Here is a 27,024-nt window from a genome sequence, read left to right as displayed (position 1 = left end):
GTATATTAAGTTTAAAGGCGAAAGTTTGTATGTAGGTGTGTAGGTATGTTTATTACTCTTCCACGTAAAACTTACTGGATGGATTTGGCCTAAATTTGGAATGAAGATAGACGGATTAACACATAGGCTACTTTTTATCCTGGAAAATCAAAGGGTTCCTAGGCCACATAAATGAAGTCACTGGTATCAACTAGTTTTTAAATAAAAATAAAAACGGTAAGTACCTACCTACCTAGTTGATAAATAATTGAAAATTATATGTATCTAGATAATAATTGGTGCAGATAAAAGTAAAATATTATGTAGATTATGCCTTGGTGCTTTTTATCATTACAAGAGAAAAGTTACGATTGACCTACCTTGTCAAACTAATACATATTAATTAAGTATTCGCAACAAATAAAAAATAAGTAGGTACATACTAGGTAACTATCACTCAAAATATTCAGTGCCAAAATGATTCAACTTAAAACCGAGGTTATTGGTTTAGGAAAATGCAAAGCTGGTGCGATTAATTTGCATAACGTTTGACGTTTAACGAAGTGATAGATAGCCCTTCGCTTTAATTCAATGAAAGCAATCGAGGTAACCTGTAATTTCGGAGGGCTGAGCGCATGTGAGCGCCATATGGCGAGAATCCACGACGGCCAACTGAAGCGATGACTTCCAAACCTTATACGGCACTGAATTACTGCTGCTAGAAATGACATGTTCTTTTTGAAAAACTGCCTATTATACAGACATACATACTTTACTTTGTTTCTAAATAACTCGTAACGCAGGATAATACGGAATATGATCTTTTTTAGGGTTCCGTATCTCCAGAGAAAAAAAAACCCTTATATGATCACTTCGTTGTCTGTCTATGTTATAGGTATCTGTTTTTCGTGTTTTTCAAGACCCAACCAACGTCAAAGGAATTAAAAGCTATAGCCTATAGAGTACTGCCCGTTGAATCTAGAATTATGAATTTTGGCAGATAACAAGGTCTTATATCACAAGTAAATGAAAAAATCCGAAAACCATGAATTTGAGGTTACATGACAAAAAAAATAGCACTTGATTGGTTTTTTTAGGGTTCCGTTCCTCAAAAGGAAAAAGAAACCCTCATAGGATCACTTCGTTATCTGTCTGTCTGTCTGTCTGTCCGTCTGTCGTGTCTGTCAAGAAAACCTATAGGGCACTTCCTGTTGACCTAGAATCATGGAATTGGGCAGGTAGATCAAACTAAGATAACTGTACTAAGTGGGGTATCATTTGAAAGGGCTTTATCTGTATATTCTAAAACAGATTTTTATTTATTTTTATGCATAATAGTTTTTGATGTATCGTGCAAAATGTTGAAAAAATGCCCGAGTACGGAACCCTCGGTGCGCGAGTGTGACTCGCACTTGGCATAGACTAACTAACGCTTGGCTGCGATCAGATCTGATGGCAAGTGATGATGCAGCCTAAGGTGGAGCGCGCTTGCCTAGATGATGCCTATTCACTTTAGACTTGTTATTGCCTATTCACTCTTCATTTGAAGAGATCAGATTGCATCAGCAAAGTGCTAATAGAGTGAAGGACAGACATGAACTCGAATTCCATCTCCACTGTTCTTTTTTTAGGTAGGTATTATACCTAAATATTTTTAAGATAACTTATCAAATGTTAAAAAATCTTAAACCTAAATTTCACCTGTTTAGAAATTGAGGAAACAGGGTTAACAGGTACGTGTTTAACGGGTACATGTAAATAGAAAAATTATTAACTTACAGACCATAATAAATAAATAATATGAAAAAATGTTCAATGCGTTACGCCACTTCCATTCACTTGATGGTCTTTACAAGTAGGTATTCTTAAAAGTTTGACCGACGTGATGTGCGGACTGTTTGCTACCCTACCACGTTTTTGTACGATGTAAAAACCATTAAATTTTTTAGAATATCATAAGGTGTATTATAAAAATGTCGCGGTTATATTTTACACGTGCTATGCGGGAGAAAGTTCTAAGGTGCCTGGACGGCTGGCGCGCGCGTTGATGTCTTTTGTATGGGTACTTGCAGCGATTACGATTATATGTTCGTCGCTTCATCTTTCAGATACAATTAACAAGGTAGTCCTTTTAGCCTACAGGCATCATTCGCACGTTTAGAGCATCGATTTGTAATCGATCTATAATTTTTTTTTTTTTTTTTTTGTCTATGGTCACTCACCGCCGCGCGGGCGGCTCGCTACCTTCCTCATTCTTTTTCCGAGCGGGCAACGTTCGCACGTGCCTACTAAAGTTTATAATAATAACCTACATTTGGAAGTGAAGTTTTGGTTTTATTTTTACTTTTTCTTCATCATGCCGAAAAGAAAAAATGAGGAAAAAATACGACGATATCAGCGCAAGCTTCGAAAACTCGAAGCGAAACAAGATAAGTACAAAAGGATTGTGTACTCGTCAGAAGATTCTGATCAATCAGGTTAGTACCTTATATTATATTTTTCAGTGATATTTACAGTAGTAAGGCTCGATCCCTTTGAGATTGATCGTGTGTCATCACAAAGGCTTTCATCCCGAGAGGTTAACCGTGTGTTAACACGTGGGAATTTCGTAATCATCCGAAGGGTGATTACATCATCTTGAGAGCAAATAGTGGGATTACGCATGTAATGCCGGGAGGTGGATCGTGTATCCTCACGAAGGCAATCCTAAATTACATGCTATATAGTACGGAACATGTAATGCCGGGAAGTGGATCGTGTATCCTCGCGAAGGCAATCTCTTAGTACATGCTTCGGAGTATGCGATAATAATATGAAGTGCCTGGAAGTGGATCGTGTATCCTCGCGAAGGCGATCTTTATATTAAAAATTACCACATGGCAGAAAATATTTTCTTTACCGAAAATTTTTCTTCATCTACCCACAATATTTTAATTTTTTACCTACCCTCAGTAGTATTCTAGTTTTTTCCAGACGATGGTATTGTCGAGCCTGATCCACAAAATTTGGAACCTGTAAATCAGGATCACATCGCGGATCATGTAGAAAATGATATTGGGAACAGCGGTGAACCAGCCCCAGGGCCGGCTACAGAACCGGCTGCTCCAGAATTAGATCCGGACATTCTTTCCGCCCTAGGAGAGACCACTAAAGAGGTCCCAAAATTTGGTCCAAAGATTCATGATAAGCTCTCGTGCCTGTGGTTACCTATATTAAAAAAGGGCTTAAATAAGGACGTCAAAGAAAAACTGGTTAAGGAGTACCTTATACCAGAAAATTGCTCATTGTTGCAAGCGCCAAAATTAAACCCGGAAATTTCAGCGGCCGTAGTCGAGGGCGCCCGCACACGGGATAAGAGGGTAGAAACGGTACAACAGCAATTAGGACAAGGCATCGCCGCCCTTAATAAAGGTTTAGAATTGCTGTTAGACGATGGAAAAAACAGGATCCAAGCCATAAAGTTTCTAAGTGACAGCTGTCGCATACTATGCGACCTGCACTACGTAGAAACAGAGTCGAGAAAAAAAATTATTACGCCAGGATTAGACAAAGCTTTTTTAAATATCATACAAGATGTAGACAGAGACGACTTGCTTTTCGGTAATAAGCTTTCCGAAAAAATAAAAGCAACAAAAGTAATAGAAAAACAGGGGTTGCAGATAAAAAAGCCTCCTCCAACCCCAAAAACGTCCACATCCACATCTACAAATCAAGCATCGACGAGCCGCTCACGTCAGGGAAACTGGACGGGCCCTCCTCGCTTCTCCTCGATCAGGGGGGGGAGGGGAGGGCAAAGGAGCAGAGGTGCTCCAGTAGGACGGAGGCCTCAATCAGTGGGTCCTGTCCAGCAGAAGCAGCCTACGCAGACCAAACAGCCGCGTGCAACAACGCAGCAATAAAGGTACATGCCGGTAGAATCCAACATTTTCAGAAATGCTGGCTTCATATTACTGATAATTCTGAAATACTTAAGTGGGTTTCGAAAGGGTATTCAATACCATTTTGTAGGCAGGTTAAACAAGTTTCAAGTCCAAGTAACCTACTCTGTGGTACTGATCGTGTAGATATGATAGACTCAATTAATAAACTGCTAGACCTAGGTGCTATATCTGTATGCAATAGATCTAAAAATGATTTTTGTTCAAGAATATTTTTAGCTCCTAAGCCAAATGTGTCTAAAAGATTTATTTTAAACCTCAAAGCCTTAAATAAATTTATTCATACAACACATTTTAAAATGGAGGACCATAGGACAGCAGCTAGATTGGTACCTAGATCAGGTTTTATGGCAAATATAGACCTCACCGAGGCATACTTATTAGTTCCTATCATAAAAGCACACCGTAAATACTTACGCTTTGAGTTTGACGGAATGTGTTATGAATTTAACGCCATGCCCTATGGTTTATCCGTAGCACCTAGGGTTTTTACAAAACTAATGAAAGAAGTCATGAGTTTTTTACGTAAGATGGGCTATAAATCAGTAATATATCTCGACGATATTCTATGTATCGGAAATACATATGTAGAATGCCAAGACAATGTCAACAAAACCATTTATTGGCTTCAATGTCTGGGGTTTGTCATTAATTATAATAAAAGTAACCTCAAACCTCGACAAGTCTGTAGGTTTTTAGGTTTCATCTACAACACGTTAGATATGACTTTAAGTTTACCGGACGAAAAACGTCAAAGTATTATGCGGTTAGTTGAAAAATTTATCACACTGCCCAAATGTTCAATCAGAGAACTATCACAATTTATTGGAGTTCTCACTGCGGCTTGCCCAGCAGTCAAATACGGTTGGTTATATACAAAAACCCTTGAACGCCAAAAGTACTTAGCCTTAAAACAGTTTGAAAATTTTGAAGTTAAAATTAGACTAACGGACGTTATTTTACCTGACTTATATTGGTGGCGAGAGAACATATCATCCACTTGTAACCTTTTGAGATCTGACAATAATTTTGAGTTAGAAATATTTACGGACGCTTCAAAAATCGGTTGGGGCGCTTTTTGCAATGGAAAACGTGTAAATGGGGGGTGGAAAGTTGATGAATCTTCTTTCCACATTAATAGGTTAGAATTATTAGCTGCCTTTCTGGGATTGAAATGCTTTGCTAGCACACAGTATAATTGCTCGATATTGTTACGTGTTGACAATACAACAGCCTTATGCTATATTAATCGCATGGGGGGTATTCGGTTTCCTCATTTAAATGATTTGGCGAAACAAATTTGGCAATGGTGTGAGATGCGAAAGATTTCATTGTTTGCGTCATATATTAATACACATGCAAATATAGAAGCTGATCAGGAATCACGAAAAATTAATTGGGATATAGAGTGGGAACTATCACAGTGGACATTCCAAAAAATTGTTAAATCTTTAGGGGAACCACAAATTGACCTATTTGCATCTCGCACCAATGCCAAATGCAGCCTTTATGTTTCGTGGAAACCTGACCCCGACGCAACGTATATCGACGCCTTCACAATTAGCTGGCAGTCTCTCTTCTTTTATGCATTTCCGCCGTTTGCCCTAATTCTTAAATGCCTGAGAAAAATAATCACTGATAAAGCTACGGGCATTCTAGTCTTCCCGTACTGGCCCGGGCAGGCTTGGTTTCCGCTTCTCAAAAAAAATGCTTATTTCAGATATTGTTATCTTTGAACCTAATCGGGATATTTTACGTTCAAATTACAGATCGTGTCATCGACTTCACCGCAGCCTTTCCCTGGGGGCCGCGACACTCTCAGGGAAGCATTCAGTAGACTAGGTACCCCAGAGATAGCACTTGATTTAATGCTGGCATCGATTTCGGACAATACGATGAAGCAGTATTCAGTCACCTATAAATTGTGGTGGTCGTTTTGCTTAGAAAACTCTATAAAGACTTTTGACGCTCCATTATCGGCAGTAATAACATTTCTCGTTAACCTTTTCAATAAGGGTGCTTCCTATGGTACCCTTAACAGTCATCGATCTGCCCTTTCGTTACTTCTAGGAAATAATATCGGGTCAGACGAACGCGTAAAACGCTTATTAAAAGCTTTTTATAGACAAAAACCATCCCATCCGAAATACACCACGACATGGGATCCAAAAACGGTACTCGACCATATTTCTGCATGGTACCCGAATAGCGATCTAAGCTTGTTTGAAATTTCAAAAAAATTAGCAATTTTGTTAGCCTTGTGTACTTCTCACCGAGTACAAACGCTGTCTTTAATTAAGATCACCAATATTAACAAGAGCGTCTCAGGTATAAAAATCTTAATACCCGACATTACAAAGACCTCGGCAGCTAACCGTGAGCAGCCCGTGCTTTTTTTACCCTATTTCGTTAACAACCCAAGCATATGCCCGGCAAAGACCCTAGAAGATTATCTTCAGGCAACATCAAAGTTACGAACAGAGGTTACTACTAATTTGTTCTTAAGCTATAAGAAACCTTTTAAGATGGTAACATCACAAACAATAAGTAGGTGGATAAAACAGACTCTGGCGGAGAGCGGCGTCGATATCTCAATATTTAGTGCACATAGCACTCGTCACGCCTCCACCTCGGCGGCGGTCTCCGCAGGTGTCTGCATTGACACCATAAGAAAGACAGCTGGCTGGACTAGCTCGTCCTCGATGTTTGCTCAGTTTTATAACCGTCCAATAACAGACGAAGGAGCATTTGCTCGATCGGTTTGTGGAGTTAACAATAATGATTGATTTATCGATGATTAATAGGTATAACCAATTAGAAATAACTGATTATAGAAATTAGCTGATTATTACTATTGTGTGTTGATTAAGAAACATAATATTACTCTTAATTAACGTTACTAAATATTAAAAGTTTTTTCAATTATGTATCTGAATGTTTTTTACTGATGTTAAAAAATAACTTATCATTTCTCTGAACATCTACCTTGTTAATTGTATCTGAAAGATGAAGCGACGAACATATAATATAAGATCAAATGAACTTCGTGAAGTTCGATCATTATTATATGAGTCGCTTCATCTGAAGATACAAGTTCCCACCCACCCACAACCAAAGGGAAAAAACTTTTCATGTAATATCTCTAAAAAGAATGAGGAAGGTAGCGAGCCGCCCGCGCGGCGGTGAGTGACCATAGACAAAAAAAAAAAATAAAAAAATTATAGATCGATTACAAATCGATGCTCTAAACGTGCGAATGATGCCTGTAGGCTAAAAGGACTACCTTGTTAATTGTATCTTCAGATGAAGCGACTCATATAATAATGATCGAACTTCACGAAGTTCATTTGATCTTATATTACCTCTAATAATAAATAATTTTTCAAACGAAGATAAATTTGTAAGCATATTATTTTTATGTTAAATTTTTCATTATTGTCTATAATTAAAAATTTGCTCAATTTTTATATCTTTGTTTTTGAAAATATTACAATATAACTTAAAGCTAGCCTTATCCAATTACTGTACAATTCATTCCCGCATGTTATTTTTATGTTAACAGACATAAAAATTATGCACCTGACTATCTATCTATTTTTAACCTACACCTTATTGTTATTTAACTATTTATGGCATGGAACATAATTAATTAATTTTAATGACTTTTTAAATTATTTGTTACGGTACTTTATATTATATGTATAATATATTTAATATAATAATACATTTTTTAAAATTTTGAATAGATTTATCAAATAATGGCATCTATCTGGTTGATGAAAACATAGCTTCTTAAAAAGTCATTTGTATTCATTTAGTTTTAGATAACTGCATATAGTGGAGTTAATGAAGTCCTAAAACAGCCAATCTCCGGAAGTCCTCAGAAACAGCTCAGATTTTGATGTTTTTTTTTTTAATTTTTGTTCTTTTTTTATATTTTTACTGAAATGTTTTGAAGCGGAGAAAAGATAAAAAGTTGATATATAAAAAACAAAAATTTTAGAAAATCATCAAAATATTTCTAAGGACTCCCGACGAAAAGCTTTGATTGACTCCACTAATATGACTGCAATTAGAACTACACTTAACATAGTTAGAAAAATAAGTATATACTTATACAAGAATATACCTAACCAATAAACTTATGTGGGAAAGTGTTCACCGGGCTATAAAAAGTCGAAGTCGGTTAGCCCGGATCCTTTCTTCTGATGTCCACCTAATAGAATCTTAAGTGACTTCCCATGTTTACACCACGTGTTAAATTAATGACTTAGGAGTCAATTGTGTGTGAACAAAATAAATTAAAGGTTAGATTGAAGACCACTTAGGATAGAATAAGTTGTTGAAAAAGTAGTACTTATACATGCTGAATATGATAAAATTTAAACCAATTACTTATTACAATTACAGGCAACCGATTATAAAAATGAATAAAATTTGCTTTATATAGCTGTTTGTATTTATTTGTAGCAGGTATTATATACCTATTAACACTAATTGTTACCTATTTGTTACGAGCATTAATTTTTCCAAAACAAAGGCGACCTGACCACTAATATTATTTTTGTTACGATGATAAGTGCCTCCCACACACTAAGTATTTAACCAATGAAGTACCTACTGCAAAATTCTATTTCCCAAATGGACGCAGCGCGGCAATTGAAATCGACTGTGTCCCACTCGTAAGACTACTGTAGCAGCAAGAAAAGTATCGTCAGAAAATCTTACAAATTTCCATACGCATATAATTTTTATTTTTTAAAGAATATTAGCCATGTTAAATGACTAATATTCCCCATTCCTCTCCAACTAAGCGTCAAGCTTGTGCTAGGAGTAGGTACAACAATAGTGCAACGGGCGGGGTTTGAACCGTCGACCTTTCGGTTTTCAGTCCACTCCTTTACCCGTTGAGCTATTAAGGCTCGAATTAATTGAGTTTTATTTTATTGAGAGTAATTTTTGAGTTTTTTGAGTTTTACATATATATAAGAGGAAAACCTGACTGACTGACTGACTGACCGACTGATCTATCAACGCACAGCTCAAACTACTGGACGGATCGTGCTGAAACTTTTTCAAAAGTCTAGCGGATGTTTATGTCATTATGACGTAAAAATCCGCTAAAAGGATTTTTGAAAATACAATCCCAATTTAACCCGTAAAGGGGTTAAATGGGGGTTTGAAATTTGCGGTCTATGTGGATGAGGTCGCGGGAATAAGCTAGTTTCATGTATTTTCAACAACGGCAATTAATTTTTTCGGAATATTTTAAAAACCATTTGCATTTTTTCTTTAGTTGGACTCTCAATTAACTATAAGAATATCTGGTTTCCACAAGGACACCACTATAATTATCCATCTATAAATCGTCAATGTATAAATATTTAAGGACAACAAGTCGGAATGTGGCAGCGGCTAACAGGACTAGGCTCGCAAGATGTTCAAACCAGTCGACAGGACACTGATAAAGACCGTCACACTGTTTTACCACTTAAGTCTCGCAACAAATTAGCCATACTCAATTACGTTATTTATAGAGGCCTGCTTTTCTGCGTCTATTATATTGAGTTTCAGTATTTATATCATCAAAAAAAACCTTAAATAAATAAAAAGTACCTATTACATAGCTAATAAAAGAGACGTTATCTTTTTAACCGATTTCAAAAAAGAAGGCAGTTTTTAAATCGTTGCCTATTAATTTAATAAACTTACTTAATATACATTAATGAGCAGCAAAATATACCATTATTATCACTATCCCCGATTTGACAGATGATAACATGTAGGTAACACCTACTAGTTGAGCCCGCAACCGCGTGTATTCGAGTTTTTAAAAAACTCGTGGGAAGTGGGAACTCTTTGATTTTCCTGTTTTTAAAAACAACCTCTGTCCGTCCCCTTGATACAATTATCCATATACCGATATAACGTCAAAATTGGGTTTAACTCCATACGAGAAAAGATAGCAAACATACAGACACACACACTTTCACAACTATAATATCAGTATGGATGTACCTACTGACGATGGTAAGCTTACCTAACTTATTTATCTTTTTAATATTTGTGTTTAGATAATGCAGTCGACAGTTCAATTTATTTATGTTTAACTAGCTGATGTCCGCGACTTCGTCCGCGTGGAATTAGGTTTTTAAAATCCTTTAGGAACTCTTTGATTTTCCGGGATAAAAGTAACCTATGTCCTTTACCCGGGATGCAAGCTATCTTTGTACCAAATATTCATCAAAATCGGTTAAATGGATGGGCCGTAAAAGGATAGCAGACAGACAGCCAGACAGACACACTTTTGCATTTTTAATATTAAGTATGGATTATAAGTATGATTCAAAAAACATTCATAATTAGTCATTATATTATTTGACCAGAGTCTTTACAACTTAATCAAAAATAAATAATAGGTACCTATCCAATTTTATATGAAATAATAATTTCTATCCCGCTTAAGTCAACTGTGAAACAACATTAGCACCTTGCAACTCCAATCCTTTTATGGGAAAGCATTCTGCAGCGAATCATCAGGTCTTAACCGTTGCGACGCCTGCATTCTCCTATAGCCATCATAGCGACGTCCAACCGGCTAAACCATTTACCGGCTAACCTATTTATACGTCGCGTTGAAAACAGGACTAAATAAATTAATGTAAATGTATACTATAAAAATTGTCGCAGGTGCAGGACGAGTTCCAGGCTTCCAGCCATCGTTGGGTTTCGATTTAGCGCGCTTGCGTTGTGAACGTTTTATTTATAGCCAAGTGCTGCGTACGCTGGACAGCGATTACACCGAACACACGCATTTAATTTTGAGAAATGGCTCTACTCAGCGCTTTGTAATATTAGACTGTGTTACTTAAAACATACTAGCTGTTTTATGCGGCTTTGGCCGTCTGGCACACAAAAACAAGAAAACGGACATTATTCAATGCGTATTTTTGTGACCTACTAAACATATAGAATGCGAGGTTGAAATAGCAATCGGGAAAGGAACGCCCCGCACATCCGCACAGCCCCTGCGCTAACCGGGTGCAGGTGAGCGCGGGTGATATGCGGGTGCACGGGGCGGGGCGTCCCCCCGCTTCATACCCCGAATTCCAACTCAACCAGACGCGGACTATAGTTTATTCTCCTCAAATGGTATAGTTATAATAATTGAACCTTTGTAACTATAAGGTTAGCATGTCTTTCTAAACTAGCTCCTAAAGCTAAGAAAATTATGAGCTTATTAGAAATTTAAAAAATCAAGTTTTGTAAAGTAGATTTTTATATTAATTTTCCGAGTGACATTTTTTTTGCAAACTTCTAGTATGAACAAGAACATAGTTTGTGAAAAAATGTTGCGAATTTTCGGCAATTTATGAAAATCTACTTTCTGATCTGATTTCTTTGTAAAATCAGAGTGAACTATGTAAATTGTTCTAATTAATGGTTTAAACCTGTATTGAAGTAAATATCTAAGACATTATATTATACTTATAAGCGAAAACACAGACAGAATTATTGCGACAGCAAATTGCGACTTTTTAACGACAGTTTTATAATACTTATTTATAGATTAGATATGAACATTTCTATACATTTTTATATCTATGCAAATAAAGTTCAATGAATTTATTCTGATTTTAATTAGAAGACTGCAGGAAACGTTCTTGATATAATCTGTACCTACCTGTTCACTATAGAGCATAACGCTCATCAGCAGAGTGGAGAGCAGCGTCTTTTTTTTCATAATAACTCAAACTTTTCTCAACAACAACTCAAAATTCTTGCTTTATTTATGTTTACGCATGTATAATTGAATATATAATAAATAACCAACCATATGTAAAAGTGCATGAAATTGAGTTTAAATTGTTATCACAAAAAGACTCGACTCCATACCTTCACTCCGCCTGTGTTCGCCGACCCTAAGGCGTTTTTATTATTTTAATAAAAATATTTTTCCCTTGGTTTCGACCACGTTAGCCGCCTCCATACGGGCCCTTAACATGAACGTAATTGAAGTCATAAAACCTTTTAATATCTGCATCGATAGCTATCATTTTACCGTCAAAGAAGGGTTTTTAATATTAATGTTTTAATCGAAATAAATACTTAATTTATAATGAAATAAAATATATTATCAGCATCATCGTCATTTCAGCCCATTGCTGGCTGACTACTGAGCATGGGTCTCCTCTCAAAATGAGAAGGGTTTGGCCATAGTCCACCACGCTAGCCAAATGCGGATTGGCAGACTTCACACCTTTGAGAACATTACGGAGAACTCCCAGACATGCAAGTTCACGATATTTTCCTTGGCCTTTAAAGCGATATTTAATTGCTTCGAATGTACATTACACAGCTAACTCCGAAAAGTTACAGATGCGTGCCCTGGATCGAATCCCGGACTCCCCCGAATAGAAGACCGATGTCTTAGCCACTCTAGACTTACTACCGCCGCTTTTTGTAAGTATAAAATATAATAATAATAATCATCATCTTTATTTCAGATATTACATCCATTTTGTTAGTAATAATAATAAAATTAATTGCTTATAATATAAGATACGTAAAGTTTAAGTAAGTTAATTAGGTAATAAAAAATATTATAAATAGTTTAAGTAGGTAAATATGCTTCAAATATTTTACAGATATGTACCTATTACTTGGACAAAAGAGTCGCAGGGAGCTGCTGGATTCAGGCAGCCCAAACCGTGGCATGTGGAAGTCCCTAGAAGAGCCCTATGTCCAGCAGTGAACGTCTATCGGTCGATGATGTTGATGATGATTTGGAAAAATATTTTATTCCTGCTAGCTAATCTCTTAAAGCAATTATCTTCTTTACTGGATTTTTTCTTTACTTAGTAGGACTGTTCGTTACTCGATATCATCAACTTATTAGGGATCTGTCTATTAAGCCAACGTCTATCTTAATGAGCCTTGCTGAGCGTGCATACTTAAGTAGGTAGGTCTAGAATATAACCTTGATACACAGGCGACAAGTTGGTTAAAAGCAGATGTCACAACCAGTCCGCCACGTTATGTTGCAGAACCATGAAACTTGAAAGATGGAAATGCATCTTTTATTAGAAATTATAACCTTAGATTAAGCGGCAATAAAATCTATAATGTCTTTCAAGTACAGTATAACCCTCCATGCGATAGACGGGTTATTGTGTCTGGCATTTAATAATACACAGCCGGACGGAGCGACAATTTATTGGAAAAAATCTTTATCACTTTGACAGTCTATGAACTGCAATCGCTGAATCATTTATCAAATATTCACTTATGTTGCTATTGGTAATTATTCATATTCAATATTATGAAATAAGCCTTTTGCAGTGTTCTTTGAAATGTCGATGATCAAAATATCATTGATTTTTGATAAGATTATTATTTTTGAAATAGGTAAACGCAATACGTTTCGAAGTAAGTAGTACAATGATTTTGCGTAGGTAATTAAATTTTAATAAAACCTACTGACAACCAACTCACTATATAATAAGTAGGTACCTAAGGCAGTGGTCCGACCGTCGACGATGAACGAGAAACGAGTAGAACTAGAAACTATAAACGAGTTGGCGATCAGCGGCAAGTGAGTATGTAGTTTCGATAGTTTTGTCGCCGGGTAATAAGCGAGTGTGCAAGTGCGACGAGCGATTACTCGCGCCATTCGCCCGCGGTTGCTCGACGCTCAGTCCTGTGCAAACCTGCGCGCGCGTTATACGTGTTCAAGCGAGCGAGCATCACTGAATGAATATCGCTGAGCGAGTTTTTTTTGAAAGCTCGTCCCTCAGCGACAAAACTAGTAAAGCGAGTCGTCTCCGGCAGTGTGAACAGTCAGAGAGCAACTTTTGATATATGCATCTCTTTCGTTTAAACGGAATGTACATTTATTATGCGTTTCTTGAGAGAGAAAATCGCCGATAGTTAGTCGTTTTCTCGCCAGCGGCGGTCGGACCACTGCCTTACTCTGAAAATGTTGTCTAAGAATGTTGTTATTTAAAAAATATATTTTAAGATGTAGAAAATGAATCAACTGCTACGTAGGTAGGTAGGTACTTATAGAAACACCTATAATATTACTGAAAAGGTGCCTGTGTTAGAGTGTAGGTCTCAAACCCTTGATTATTTACAATCATTCTATGTTTAGCTGCTTCGTTCGTAGTTCATTAATTATAGAAACACATAAAGGTAAGTCAGAATGAAGCCCGAGGCGGCAGTGTTAAAGACGGCAGCAAGCTGTCCGCGCAATGTGCGCAAGCGACCTTTGCGAGTATCGTAATTATTAGGCGCGTGCGACGCGCACGCACTAGCGATGTCCGTTCTACTGATATGGAAAGCGCTACTTCACAATATTCCCCCCTCTATTTTTTACATCTGATTTTAATCAAAGGATTTATATGGCCTTTAAGCACATGTCTTTGTGGGCTGTGATACTTTTGCGCGATTTACGTTTGGTTACGTTTACTGTCCTATTTCTAATTCAAGACATATGAAATATGATTTTGAAATAAATTCCTTACACGTGGGAATTATAATGAATATACCAACTAATTACGTTATCAGGTGCTACAATCCAATGAACTAAATTATAAATTATAAATTATAAAGCGGTAGTGTGGCCTAGTTTGGTCAGCCGCAGACATAATTACCCTACCTATATAAAACGATAACACTGTTTAAGCAACAATAAGTAATTCAAAGTAGGTTTTTTCATAACATCATTCTTAAAGGTTATTTCAATTGGACCTAAGTACAGATGGTTTAAAAAGATGCCTAATTACTAACGCGAACGTGTTAGATTGAGGGATATTAATCGTAAGTTCCTAGTACGAGCTACGGTAAGATAAACCTACTCATAATTAACTAGAGACCCGCCCCGGCTTATTAGATTTTTTTTTATTGCAAATCAGACTCGTGCACTGGGGGTTCTGTATCTTCAGAGGAAACATAAATAAATAAAAATAAATAAAACTTTATTCAGCTCACAAAACAATAGTTAGGTGCAAGAAAAAATATATACAACCAAATGTTAAAAATTACAAAATTAAAACTAGGTACACTTAAAATTACGAGCTAGAAAGTACTAAAAACAAAATAGATATTGGGCTAAATCATGAACTGCATTAAAATTAAACAAATCCTTTTTGTTTGGGACTGAATGGGAAAAGTTTGTTTGTAAAGGATCATTGCTAAGTTTTTTTTAAACTGCTAATCAAACACTTACTTTTATTTTCCTGTAATAATCATAATCTTCATTTGCTGATTGTAGATAGTTACATTATATTTATATAAACTTCTATGATCTATCAACTATATAAAAATATTCTTTTAATCCTTTTATTTACAATAAGGTTAAGTGAGCATTATTCAATATTTAAAACTAAGTAGAAATCGATAAGTACATGTACCTAGTTATAACTGAAATAAGCAGCTGTCACGAAGGGAAGGGAAGGGGAAGGGAAAGTCACACCATAATTTATTTTACCCAGATTTTACCGTTTGTTACGAAAATCTAAAACAAAAACTGACTTAAGTCAGTTTACTTATAATTACTTTTTCTGACCTGATTACTCATTTCAATAGTCAAATAAGAGCCCGATTCAATTAAAGATAGGTATAAGATTACGCTGTAGCTTATAATGTCTATCACAGCTTTAATCGGCTTTCGTATGAAAATAATGCTTGCAATAAAAGCGTAAAGAGATCCTGCGCAAGAGACGATGTGGGGATTAATAGTAGCAATTTAGCCGTTGCATATCGCGGCGTGGCGGCGAGGGCGGCCGTGTCGGTAGCCTTTTTATTATGCGCCAATGCCTCCGAGATTAATGTAGTTAACGACAATTTTACCCTACGTTTATAATAAAGCTTCACAGATAATTTTTAACCACATTGGAAAAAGGTTCAGCATCTCTGTGATTATTTTTAAGGCATTGCGAATTCTCGCCACAACATTAAAAACTCTTTGGGTTGATTCTTAATTAAAACAATAAAGGTTGATTTTTAACAAAAAACCACTAAATCTGTTATACCTAAATGCGAAAGTGTGTTGGTTTGTCCTTCAATCACGTTGCAAAGGAGAAATGGATCGACGTGATTTTTTGCTTGGGCATATCTATACTTACAGATCAGTAGGGCGATTGTCTAAAACCTGCATCAATCATTATTACAATCTCAATTGTTCTGATTGGCTGAATATGTGCGATTCTTGTTGCAACAATGCATTGTGGCCAATAGTGAGCGAGCATTAACCAATCAGAGATGATTGCGATCGTGACATTGTAGCTGTCAAACAACCGCGGTAGGGCCACTGGCAAAAGAGTGACAGAATATCACATAGGCTACTTTTATCCTAGAAAATCAAAGGGATTTTTAATAACATAAATCCACGCGGACGAAGTCACGAGCATGAGCTAGTTATCTACTAATATTCTCATTGTCTAAGGAAGAAGACTTACTTCCATGATGGCATTCAATGACGTGCCAATAAAATATTTTGCACACTTGTCGTAAAGAAAAACCGATTTTATAATTAGTACGATTTATTTAATTTATTTTTCCAGATTTTTTTTTAAATGAAAATATTACAATAAAACTTAAATAAATAAAGCTAAGCTAGCCTTATCTAATTACTATACAAATCATGCCCGCGTGGAATGGTGCCAAGAATACTGGCTGCATTTCCGCGCTGGAATCTATTACTTAGGCATTTATATCTAGCTGTCTATCTATTGTACTAGATTTAGCAAAAACAATTTGTTTCTTAAAAAAACTGTTACAATAATCTGGTATTAACTGACATACTATCCGACTACATACGAGTGTATTCAAGGAAAAAAGAAAATCGTAGGTATTTTGTTTGGAAGGACGGAAAGTCTATTGACATGGCCGCGTGTCGGCGGGTCGCAGGCTCGAGGCAGGTGGCGCGAAGGCCGGCCCGGGAGCGACTCGCTTAATTGATTCCAATCTGGGACCAGATTCAAGATAATTCTCTCGAGCGTCCACTTTCGCTCTTTTGCGAATGGAACGCGTTTAACGGTTGTTTGTAAAGACGACTGCTCCCAGGCCTTTGTATAATTGTGTATGATAATGATACTACGAGTAGATAGATATAACTAAGTAGGTAGAGCTGTTCTATAGCACTGAATTCTGCTGCATTTAGAACAATAATTATAATAATTAATTATTAAAGTAGGAACACTGATATATGCTAAAATATAATATGATGCCCGCGACTTCGTCCACGTAGATTTTGGTTTTAAAAAATCCCGCGGGAACTCTTTGATTTTTCGAATAAAAAGTAGCCTTTTCTTTTATTTTCCCGGGAGGTAAGATTTCCTTTCCCGGGAGGTAAGATAACTCCGTACCAAATTTCAGCAAAATCGGTTAAACAGTTGAAAAGCTATCAGACAAGCAGAGGAATTAACTATCCATTTCTGAAATTATTAGGGTTCCGTACCTCAAAAGTGAAAACGGAATCCTTATAGGATCACTTTGTTGTCTGTCTGACTGTCTGTCTGTCTGTCAAGAAACCTACAAGGTACTTCCCGTTGACCTAGAATCATGAAATTTGGCAGGTAGGTAGATCTTATAGCTGGCTTTGGGTGAAAAATCTGAAAACCGTGAATTTGTGGTCACATCACACAAAAAAATTAAATTGTGGTCATGAACTAATAATTAGTATTTTCAATTATCAAAGTAAGATAACTATATCAAGTGGGGTATCATATGACAGGGCTTCACTTGTGGATTCTAAAACAGATTTTAATTTATTTTTATGAACCATAGTTTTTGATTTATCGTGCAAAATGTCGAAAAAACACGATTGTACTACGGAACCCTCGGTGCACGAGCCTGACTCGCACTTGGCCGGTTTTTTAATGTTGATAAAGTCTGTGGATATTTTCAATAGACACTCTGTTGGTTAAGTGCATCCGCCGTCTCGAAAGTTGGAATCGTTCTAATGATTGCCAAGCCAGAAACAGCACTATTTGAAGAAGAAGTAGGTAATTTATAAAACACTAGCTTATCCCCGCGACTTCGTCCGCATGGACTGCTAAATGTCACTTGCTCTGACGGCGAAGGAACAAATCGTGAGGGAACCTGCATGCCTGAGCGTGGCAGACTATGTCCTAAACCATCTCATTCTAACAGAATACCCGTCCTCAGTAGTGGCTGGTTATGAGTTGATCATGATGACCACGAACTTTATTGACTCTCGTCTCTATTCTCTACATAGTACTTATTATACTGCGACGCTTTGAAACAACACATAAGTAACAATAATCAGTACCCTTATAATAAATGCGAAAGTGACGTGTTTGTTTGTTGGTTTGTTGGTTTATTGGTTTGTTGGTTTGTCCTTCAATCACGTCGCGACGGTGCAACGGATTGACGTGATTTTTGCATGGGTATAGATAAAGACCTGGAGAGTGACATAGGCTACTTTTTATCCCGAAAAAACAAAGAGTTCCCACGGGATTTTTAAAAACCTAATTCCACGTGGGAAAAGTCGCGGGCATCAGCTAGTTTTTAATATGTGAAAAAATTGCAAGGAAAGTAATTAGTATTTAATTTAATAATAGTACTTAATTTTAATAAAGTAGGTAGGTTATTATTTTTTAATCTTTTTAGCAGTAGGTCGAGGAAAATAATGTTAATCTTGTTGCGTGAGGGGGATAAAAACTTACTCAGATGTAAATGAAAACCAAATGTATCGTGTTATGAAGCACTAGACTCGGTTAGAAAAAGTGACTTTGGCTAGGACTAGAAAGAGTGAAGGCTGCATACATGACACCTGAAGAATTTTACTTATGAATCCATATTGGGTTTGCATTTAAGTATGTGAAAACCTTATAATGCACCTTACCAATCAATTACCGATAAATAGCATATAAAATAAAAATAGGCTAAGAACACTCTGGCTGCGACGAATTCCAAGCTTCACCGTCTGAAGCGTGCGCCTGGTTTTTGCAAAGGCAGGTGCACGCGCATATGCTATTAAATTGTCAAAGACTACACCGTATATAATATGTCTACGTTAGTCTCAGATATCGTTGAATTCAGGAATTACTTAAGTAAACTCAAAAGCAAATTTGCATTGGCTAAATACAAGCGAATTGAATTAAACATTAACGACACCACAAAAGGCAACAAGTTCATCAATCGCTTATACCCATAAAATGAGACATGAATACTTTAAACGTAGATTTAGTCGCCGACGTGCATAGTCATTACGGTTGAAGTAATCAAAAACCGCAACACAGCAAAGCGGCCTCGATCGCGGTGTTGAGAACATGTGCACATACACACAATATGGGTTCTCAAGAATGATCGCAATTAGGGAGCAAGAGTTGAGTAAGATATCGTAATGAGAGGGCGGGGCGCGGCATCAAGCTCACAGCACTAAGCTTTGTGTGCGGCGCGCATGTGCTTGCGCGCGCGACTCGAGCTTTTACGGTTTCGGCGCGCGTCGCCCGCCATATGACTCCCGTACCCGTAGTACAAGATTTTACGTCTCACCAAACGAAACCAAATTCGAGAGTCGAAATACTTTCGCGTTACAGTAAAATGGACCTAAACAGCCTTGAATTGAAGTCAAATATTCAATGCCACTGATTTTAATTTCGCAATGTTTCCGCTTGGAGCGCTGGCTGTAGAAGTGTAAACAAACTTGTGCTTTAAAACAAGGCATTTAAGATCTTGTTTACTGTAACGCGGAAGTATTTCGACTCTCGAATTTGGTTTGGTTTGGTGAGACGTAAAATCTTGTACTACGGGTACTGGTCGTGAGCCGCGCGCCTGCGCTACCTAACTGTTGTCTGAAATACACAAGGGCGTCGCCATTGTGCTTACCAATACTTATATTGCCTGCAAGGTTCACCACAAGAGAGTCTCATTTTCCATTACATAAAGTTAATATGTTACTGGGTTTATTTAAAAACGTAACCTATAAAATATAAAATTATCATTTTCCTTTCATTTCTTAAGTATAAAATGTAAAGTAAAGTCTACTTTTGAACTACACAGTAAAATTAACATTTTCTGGTATCAATTTTACTTTTATGTCAAAAACTGTAGGTACTTAGATGTACCTAAGACACACCTAAGAAGAACATTTTAGTATCTACCTACTTAAAGTGATTGATTAAGTTGATTGATTGATGATTGAGAGACCAAGTGTCGCGGTTTCTACTTAGGTTCTTGATTATTTAATGTAACTACCATAAATTAGCGTCTTATTATCTACTACTACTACTACTAATACTACTTACTATTTATGAGACTTAAGCCTTCAATAAATCCTAAAAATGTTTCCCGCGTGCCATGATATAGCCATTATTAATAAGGATATTTTTTTTGTAAAGCAATAAATTATATAAATTGCCATCGGTATTAACTTCGAGCATTGTATAAGTTTTACCATAGGTAAATAATTTATAAAATATAGACTCCAGTAATAAATAAATTGCTCGAAGTTCCCGGCGGGCGGTAAAGCTCTCGTATCGCTTTGACTTTGGTATACAAAAAAGTACACCCTAATTGCAAAAAATCTCATTTGAATCTTTTTAGACATTGGTAAACGGGTAATAGGTACTTATATACCACGATTAATTTGATGACTTTGATTTGTCGATATTTCGACTCAGTTGCATGAGTCGTGGTCACGACGAGCTTTCTTATGAGGCCAACCACTGCAAAAATTATGGATATCCAAATTGCCACAGCCGTGAACCGAACCCCGAACTTCTCATTTATAAAATCAACACGCTCACCACTCAACTTACTAGATCAAAAATACACGTTATCGTCAATATCCGCCTATATACGAATTCTTATTATAAATAATGTGTTTTGTGGTTGGACTATAATTTTTCAAGTCGATAACTCTTGCGCGTGTGGAGAGATGTCTCATGTCTTACTACATTTTTTTCTTAATACTAATCTTACTTAAAGAGTTAATTGGTAGATGTATGCTCAGTTCTTGAATATTAAACTGCTGACTAATTAAAAAAAATCGTCCACAGATTTAAATTGCTTTTTAGGGTTCCGTACCTCAAAAGGAAAAACGGAACCCTTATAGAATCACTTTGTTGTCTGTCTGTCTGTCTGTCTGTCTGTCTGTCTGTCTGTCTGTCTGTCTGTCTATCCGTCTGTCTGTCAAGAAACTTACAGGGTACTTCCCGTTGACCTAGAATCATGAAATTTGGCAGGTAGGTAGATCTTATAGCTGACATTTGGGGAAAAATATGAAAACCGTGAATTTAGGGTCAGATCACACAAAAAAAAATTAAATTGTGGTCATGAACTAATAATTAGTATTTTCAACTTTCGAAGTGAGTGACTATATCAAGTGGGGTATCATATGAAAGGTCTTCACCTGTACATTCTAAAACAGATTTTCATTTATTTTTATCCATCATAGTTTTTGAATTATCGTGCAAAATGTCGAAAATATACGACTGTAGTACGGAACCCTCATTGCGCGAGCCTAACTCGCACTTGGCCGGTTTTTTTTACTGTCGTTAAAATTTAATGTCCACAAAATATGGTTAGTTGTGAGTGCGAGGCAATAAGCCGTGAGACAACACGCGTCGGCGTTTGAATAAATCCGTTAAGGGCGAAGGCGCACATGCCGCGGAATCTTGTCGACCGAGACTGAGGGTGCTGTAGTGTGTGTATTAGAAAATACTCGATGATAATTTATCGACTATCGATAAATTAATTTAGGCACAGATTCTACAGTCCATAGCTTTATGTTAGGATGTTAGATGATAGATGTTCTATTTTACGATGTCCGCTCGGCCGTGGTTGCAGTACACTAAGTACCTATCGATAACGTTAATGTATTGATGTGCGTACCGTAAGCCGCGTCGCAGTTGTGATTCAGCTACGCATACTAAGTACTTAAGTTACTTACGTTTAAGCTAAGTACGTTTTTTAAGTGTATCCTGTATTCTTACTCTCTGTAAATCTATTAACTTTATCAGAACTTTAGCAATAACATAGGGGTGGAGTTTGGTGTTGACAAGTGTGCGGTTGTCAATATCGAGCGAGGTAGGGTTGTGAACTCTGAGAATCTAGTTCCTTCAGAGACTTTGATTCTCCGATCTCTCTGTGAAGGTGAAACATACAAATATCTTGGAATGTCAGAGGCACTTGGTAGTGAGGTAAAGACAATGAAACAGGCAGTGGAGGCACGTTTCTTTGGTCGCCTTAAAAAAGTTCTTAATAGTCTTTTATCTGGTGGCAACAAGGTGCGTGCCTTTAATGGTTGGGTCATGCCTTTGCTCATATATACACCTTTGGCATTCTAAAATGGACTCAAACTGAACTGGATGCCTTGGATCGAAAGATTCGAAAATTGCTGACTGCATACCGTATGCTTCATCCACGGTCATCTATTATGAGATTGTATATCCCACGCAAGTGTGGAGGACGTGGTTTTTTAAATGCCAAAAACCTTCATAATCGTGAAATATGCAATCTCCGAGATTATTTTCTCAAAGTAAACGTGGGAATACATAGGGATGTAGTCGCAGTTGATAAGGGTCTTACTCCGCTTTCCTTAGGCAAAAATAACTGGCGTAAGCCCTTAGTACTTAGTTCTTCGGATCGCATGGCGGTATGGGGGAGTGAGGAGTTGCATGGAAGATTCTACAAGGCCTTAACTAGACCGGATGTAGATTCCACAGCCTCAGTATCCTGGTTGCAGTTCGGTGACCTATTTAGGGAAACCGAAGGTTTTATCTGTGCAATTATGGACGAAGTTATCAAGACTAATAACTACCGGAAACATATAATGAAGGATGGTACTGTTGACATTGGTCGAGCGTGCCATCTTCCTGGGGAATCCCTCAGACATATTATATCCGGTTGTTCTTATCTTGCTAACGGCGAATACTTGCACAGGCATAATCAAGTAGCCAGGATAGTCCATCTTGCTCTTCAGTATGGCCTTGTAGATACTGAGGTGCCGTACTATAGGTATGACCCAATGTCAGTTCTTAAATAGATAAAAATAGCAGTGCCCTGCTCTACTGGGATCGGTCGGTTATCACTGACAGGTATATTGTAGCCAATAGACCTGATATAGTGCTAGTTGACCGTTCAGCGCGTCGAACAATAATTGTTGATGTTACTATTCCTCATGATGATAACCTAGTGAAAGCAGAAAAGGAAAAAGTATCAAAATACTTGGACCTGGCTCACGAGATTACCGCCATGTGGAGTGTTGACTCAACGATTATTGTACCGATAGTTGTATCAGTCCATGGTCTTATTGCGAATAGTTTCGACCAACATCTTAAGAAACTATTGCTTAATTGTTGGATCAAGGGTAAGATACAGAAGGCAGTGGTTCTTGAGACGGCACGCATTGTGAGGAGGTTCACTCTGGAGCCCTGACCATTGGCAGCTTGGATCCTAGCCCGCTGCTAGTGGGATCCATTTTATCATATTTTTAATTATTGTTTTTTTTTTTTGTTCCAGTTACTTTAATTTTTGTTGTTCTTGTTATTTTAATTTCTGTTGTTTCTGTTATTCTATCGTTTGTTGTTTCTGTTACTTTATATTCTGTTGTTTATTTTATTTTATTTAATTTTTTGTTGTTCCTGTTTGATTTTTGTACTTTACTTTTTTCTTCTGTTATTTTATTGTTTGTTGTTTTTTTTAAAAAAATGATAAAAATGAGAAAAATAAATAAATGAGAGTCAAAAAAAAAAGTACTATGTGTACAGTGCGTCAAGGCTATCATTGCGCGTGGCGAAAATCGGAGCCAACGTTGCCGTCGAATGTTCCCTTTGTCCTTGTTTGAATATTCTAAGCCTTTGTTCTCCAACAGCGCCCCCCTGTCAATGTCATTCAAGTGCCAAGAGAGCTTTGTTGCATTGTACGTATACACTCATAAATAGCCAAATGAACTTGGTGAAATAGAACCACTTTACTTTTCTTAAGTTGATTTTTTGACCATCGCGACCTGAATATTTGTATTGTATCTGACAGGTAGTCAGTCATTCAAGATTCACCAATTCGTTGTTATGTATATTATATAGAAACGGACATAGACTAGCTAGCTTGGTGGATGTTAATAAATACTTATAAACCAGTGTATTTTATTAAGAATTAAGTTAAGCGCCTCGTACATTTACGAACTTTTAAAATAAAATAAAATATAAATATAAATAAGTATTTACCATAAATCAAAGAGTAAATTTTATTAATAATTATTAATAATAATTATTAATACTAAAAAAATCCCAAGTATCCAGTATCATAAAAATATCGATAGCAAAGTGACAAGTGAAGGCATCTCTACAAGGAGCCACCTGCCGCCCGCACCCCCACGCTATATTTTATTCCACTTAATCGTCCTTTCCGTTATAAAGCCCGCTTTTTATCCTATACTTAAAGCAAATATTCTTGTAGCTATCAGAGAGGTGCCGTATACTAGAGGTGGTGAATGGTGGTGTCCTAAAGAAGGGCCTCAAACTGACCAGTCGAGCTTGCCAAATGCCATTCAATAAATTAGCACTGGACCTGTAGGTATCCTGCGGCTCGATTGCGATAGAATGTCACAATCGCAATCACCTCTGATTGATCGACTCTCACTCTCTATTGGTTAAGTACAATACATTGTTGCAACAAGAATACCATAAATTCAGCCAATCACTACAATGGTGATTGTAATAAGGATTGATGTAGGTTTTCCGGAATCGTTTTGTTTCACAAAATACATTTTCAAGCCACAAACCGCCATAATGCGGCGTACAAAATTATATATACATTAGATTATAGTACGGCATAATAATTAAACACTGTATAAATAACTCAATAATTAGATTAATTAATACCAATATTGCCCATTAAAGTTTGATATTTTCAACCTAAATAGATTTTATTAATTACAAGTAGAGACGTAGGTATATTACTTATATGACATGATACAAATGTTAATGATATTGTAATTTAGTTCTTCTGATGGTACCTTACCTCAAGAGCTGCAATAATAAATTCATTACGTCTCTGTACCATATACTATATACATATTTTATTAATGTTGACGCCTGAATGCATGAAGTCTTTAACTCTATGGACTGTAACTCAATGGTTTCTATAGTTTACAAACTACAATGTGCAACTGCCCTATTAAGTATAATAGACACTTTTAATTGAGAATCTATAAAAGGTTTCGCGAATCGTTGTCCGTATAAGGGCTAGGCATTCATCATGGTCGCCGTGGTTCTCATCTGCCCAATTAATAAAAGTTGACTGTAAGCCTGAAACACAAACAACGCGCGACGGCGCATGATCGACGCGGGTTGGGTAGAAGTTGACTGACACTGTAAGGTATAGTTCATGCATTTCACGAAGGCTACTGACTCATGCATGTGTCGGTATTCGCTTGCTCGCGACTGATTGGTTCGACATGCGCGCACACTTAAGTACGCAATGATCATGTAAACGACGTTACCACAAGTAAAGTTCACTAGCCTTCGTGAATTGCAAGAACTGTGTATAGCCTATTTCATTCTCCAGGTCTTTATGTCTACCCATGCAAAAAATCACGTCAAGTCGTTGCACCATTGCGACGTGATTGAAGGACAAACCAACAAACCAATAAACCAACAAACCCACTAAGAAACACACTTTTGCATTTATAATAAGCAGGGGCGTGCAGGTCATAGAGGCATAAATGCACTGCTTACCCCAGTTGTAATAGCTCAATGCATATTTTTCATTTTGAACTGCCAATAAACAGGTTCCTAGCTAACTAGTGCCTACCCTGGCTTCAAACCTGTGCACGCCACTGATAATATTCCATTCCATTCTGATTCCAGGCAATTCAAAGCCAAGTAGACTTAACAAGACTGCCAGGTTCGGTTGAGATGCTTAATGAAACTGGAGATCTGTCGTCTACATTGAGGTCTAGACGGGAATGCAAGCTCCATGCAAGCTCCCGCCTGTGTCCAACTGGCCAGCAATGCGTGAGTATATGTACTCGTAGAACACCTCTACAGTAGCATAGTAGGTACATGCCGTACATTAGAATAGATACTGTAAGCATTAGTTACGGTTATGTTACTAATGTCTGATAGCTTAGTGCTTAAGTTTTCGGCCTATTATTTAGCAATCTAGGGTTCGATCCCAGGCATGCACCTCTAACTTTTAGGAATTATGTGTGTTTTAACTCTTAATCAACTAAATATCACAATACTTTAACGGTGGAGGAAAACATCGTGAGGAAACCTACATGGTTGAGAAGCCATCTTTAAAGGTAGGTAAAAGGTATGTATGGCAGTCTGCCAACCCGCACTTGGCTATCATTGTCGACTATCGCCTAAGTCTACACTATTACACCTACTACAGAGCACAAGTCGCCTCTCAGAATGAGAACTGAGAGGCGATGGTGACCTGTGCTCAGTACCTAGTAGGCCGGCAATGGGTTCGCTTGCAACCCACAAAAGTCTACGTTTTGAAAACAGCACTTTGTAATCGTTTGACGCCCTCCCTTGCGCATTAGTGAGCGCTGCTTGTAAGTGGAGGTCCCAGGTTCGATTCCTGCCAGCGACAATTTGGTAATTTATATTTTCTAAATGGTCTCCAGTCTGGTCTGGTGGGAGGCTACAGCCGTGGCTAGATACCACGATGCCGGCAAAGCCGTGCCGCCAAGCGATTTAGCGTTCCGGTGCGATGCCGTGTAGAAACCGACCATAGTTTCATGAAACTGCTATAGCCCTTCCATGTTAGCCTGGTACCATCTTAGACTTCATCTTCACTTACCACCAGGTGAGATTGCAGTCAAGGTCTAACTTGTATAGGAATGAAAAAATATAAAAACTAGGTTTTTCCCGCGACTTCGTCCGCGTGGACTACACAAATTTCAAACCCCTATTTTAATCCCTTTAGGGGTTGACTATTCAAAAACCTTTTTTAGCGGTATCTAAATCTTAAGTGCTATCTGCATGCCAAAGTTCAGCCTGATTCGTCCAGTAGTTTGAGCTGTGCGTGGATAGATCAGTCAGTCAGTCATACAGATTTTCTTTTTAGATATTTAGATACCTACAAGAGTTCAGTGTGGCATCCTGCCGTGCAGTTTCCGTCA

At 37.3% G+C, this 27,024-nt stretch overlaps 4 protein-coding genes across 4 annotated transcripts in view; 3 read left to right on the top strand and 1 right to left on the bottom strand.

Annotated features, from left to right (window-relative positions):
• Positions 1–27,024, top strand: part of Schip1 (Schwannomin interacting protein 1) — a 374,012-nt gene that overhangs the window by 47,301 nt on the left and 299,687 nt on the right. The window lies entirely within an intron of this gene.
• LOC117984032 (uncharacterized) overlaps positions 1–27,024 on the bottom strand; it is a 218,296-nt gene that overhangs the window by 77,975 nt on the left and 113,297 nt on the right. The gene's annotated exons all lie outside the window — the stretch shown is intronic.
• Positions 2,336–6,498, top strand: LOC138402562 (uncharacterized). Its single transcript, XM_069499691.1, has 3 exons — positions 2,336–2,456; positions 2,953–3,880; positions 5,687–6,498. Exons 1-2 carry the CDS (start codon positions 2,336–2,338, stop codon positions 3,876–3,878), a joined length of 1,047 nt encoding a protein of 348 aa, XP_069355792.1. The 3' UTR covers positions 3,879–3,880; positions 5,687–6,498.
• Positions 12,283–27,024, top strand: part of LOC117984083 (uncharacterized) — a 41,925-nt gene continuing 27,183 nt past the window's right edge. Inside the window, exons 1-2 of the mRNA XM_034970734.2 lie at positions 12,283–12,380; positions 25,760–25,906. Of these exons, the coding sequence (XP_034826625.2) occupies positions 25,869–25,906 (38 nt within the window). The 5' untranslated portion in view covers positions 12,283–12,380; positions 25,760–25,868. The remainder of the gene's footprint in view (positions 12,381–25,759; positions 25,907–27,024) is intronic.

The sequence above is a fragment of the Maniola hyperantus genome, chromosome 1 (assembly GCF_902806685.2).
Source record: "Maniola hyperantus chromosome 1, iAphHyp1.2, whole genome shotgun sequence".
In the NCBI taxonomy this organism is placed as follows: Eukaryota; Metazoa; Arthropoda; class Insecta; order Lepidoptera; family Nymphalidae; genus Maniola; species Maniola hyperantus.
The sequence above is the reverse complement of the archived record's forward strand: the minus strand, read 5'-3'. Positions and strand labels throughout refer to the sequence as shown.

Bases quoted from the DNA above. Each gene is read 5' to 3' on its own strand.
- LOC138402562 (XM_069499691.1), top strand. From the start codon at position 2,336: ATGCCGAAAAGAAAAAATGAGGAAAAAATACGACGATATCAGCGCAAG. The intron at 2,457-2,952 runs GTTAGTACCTTA...AGTTTTTTCCAG, and splicing joins AGAAGATTCTGATCAATCAG to ACGATGGTATTGTCGAGCCT.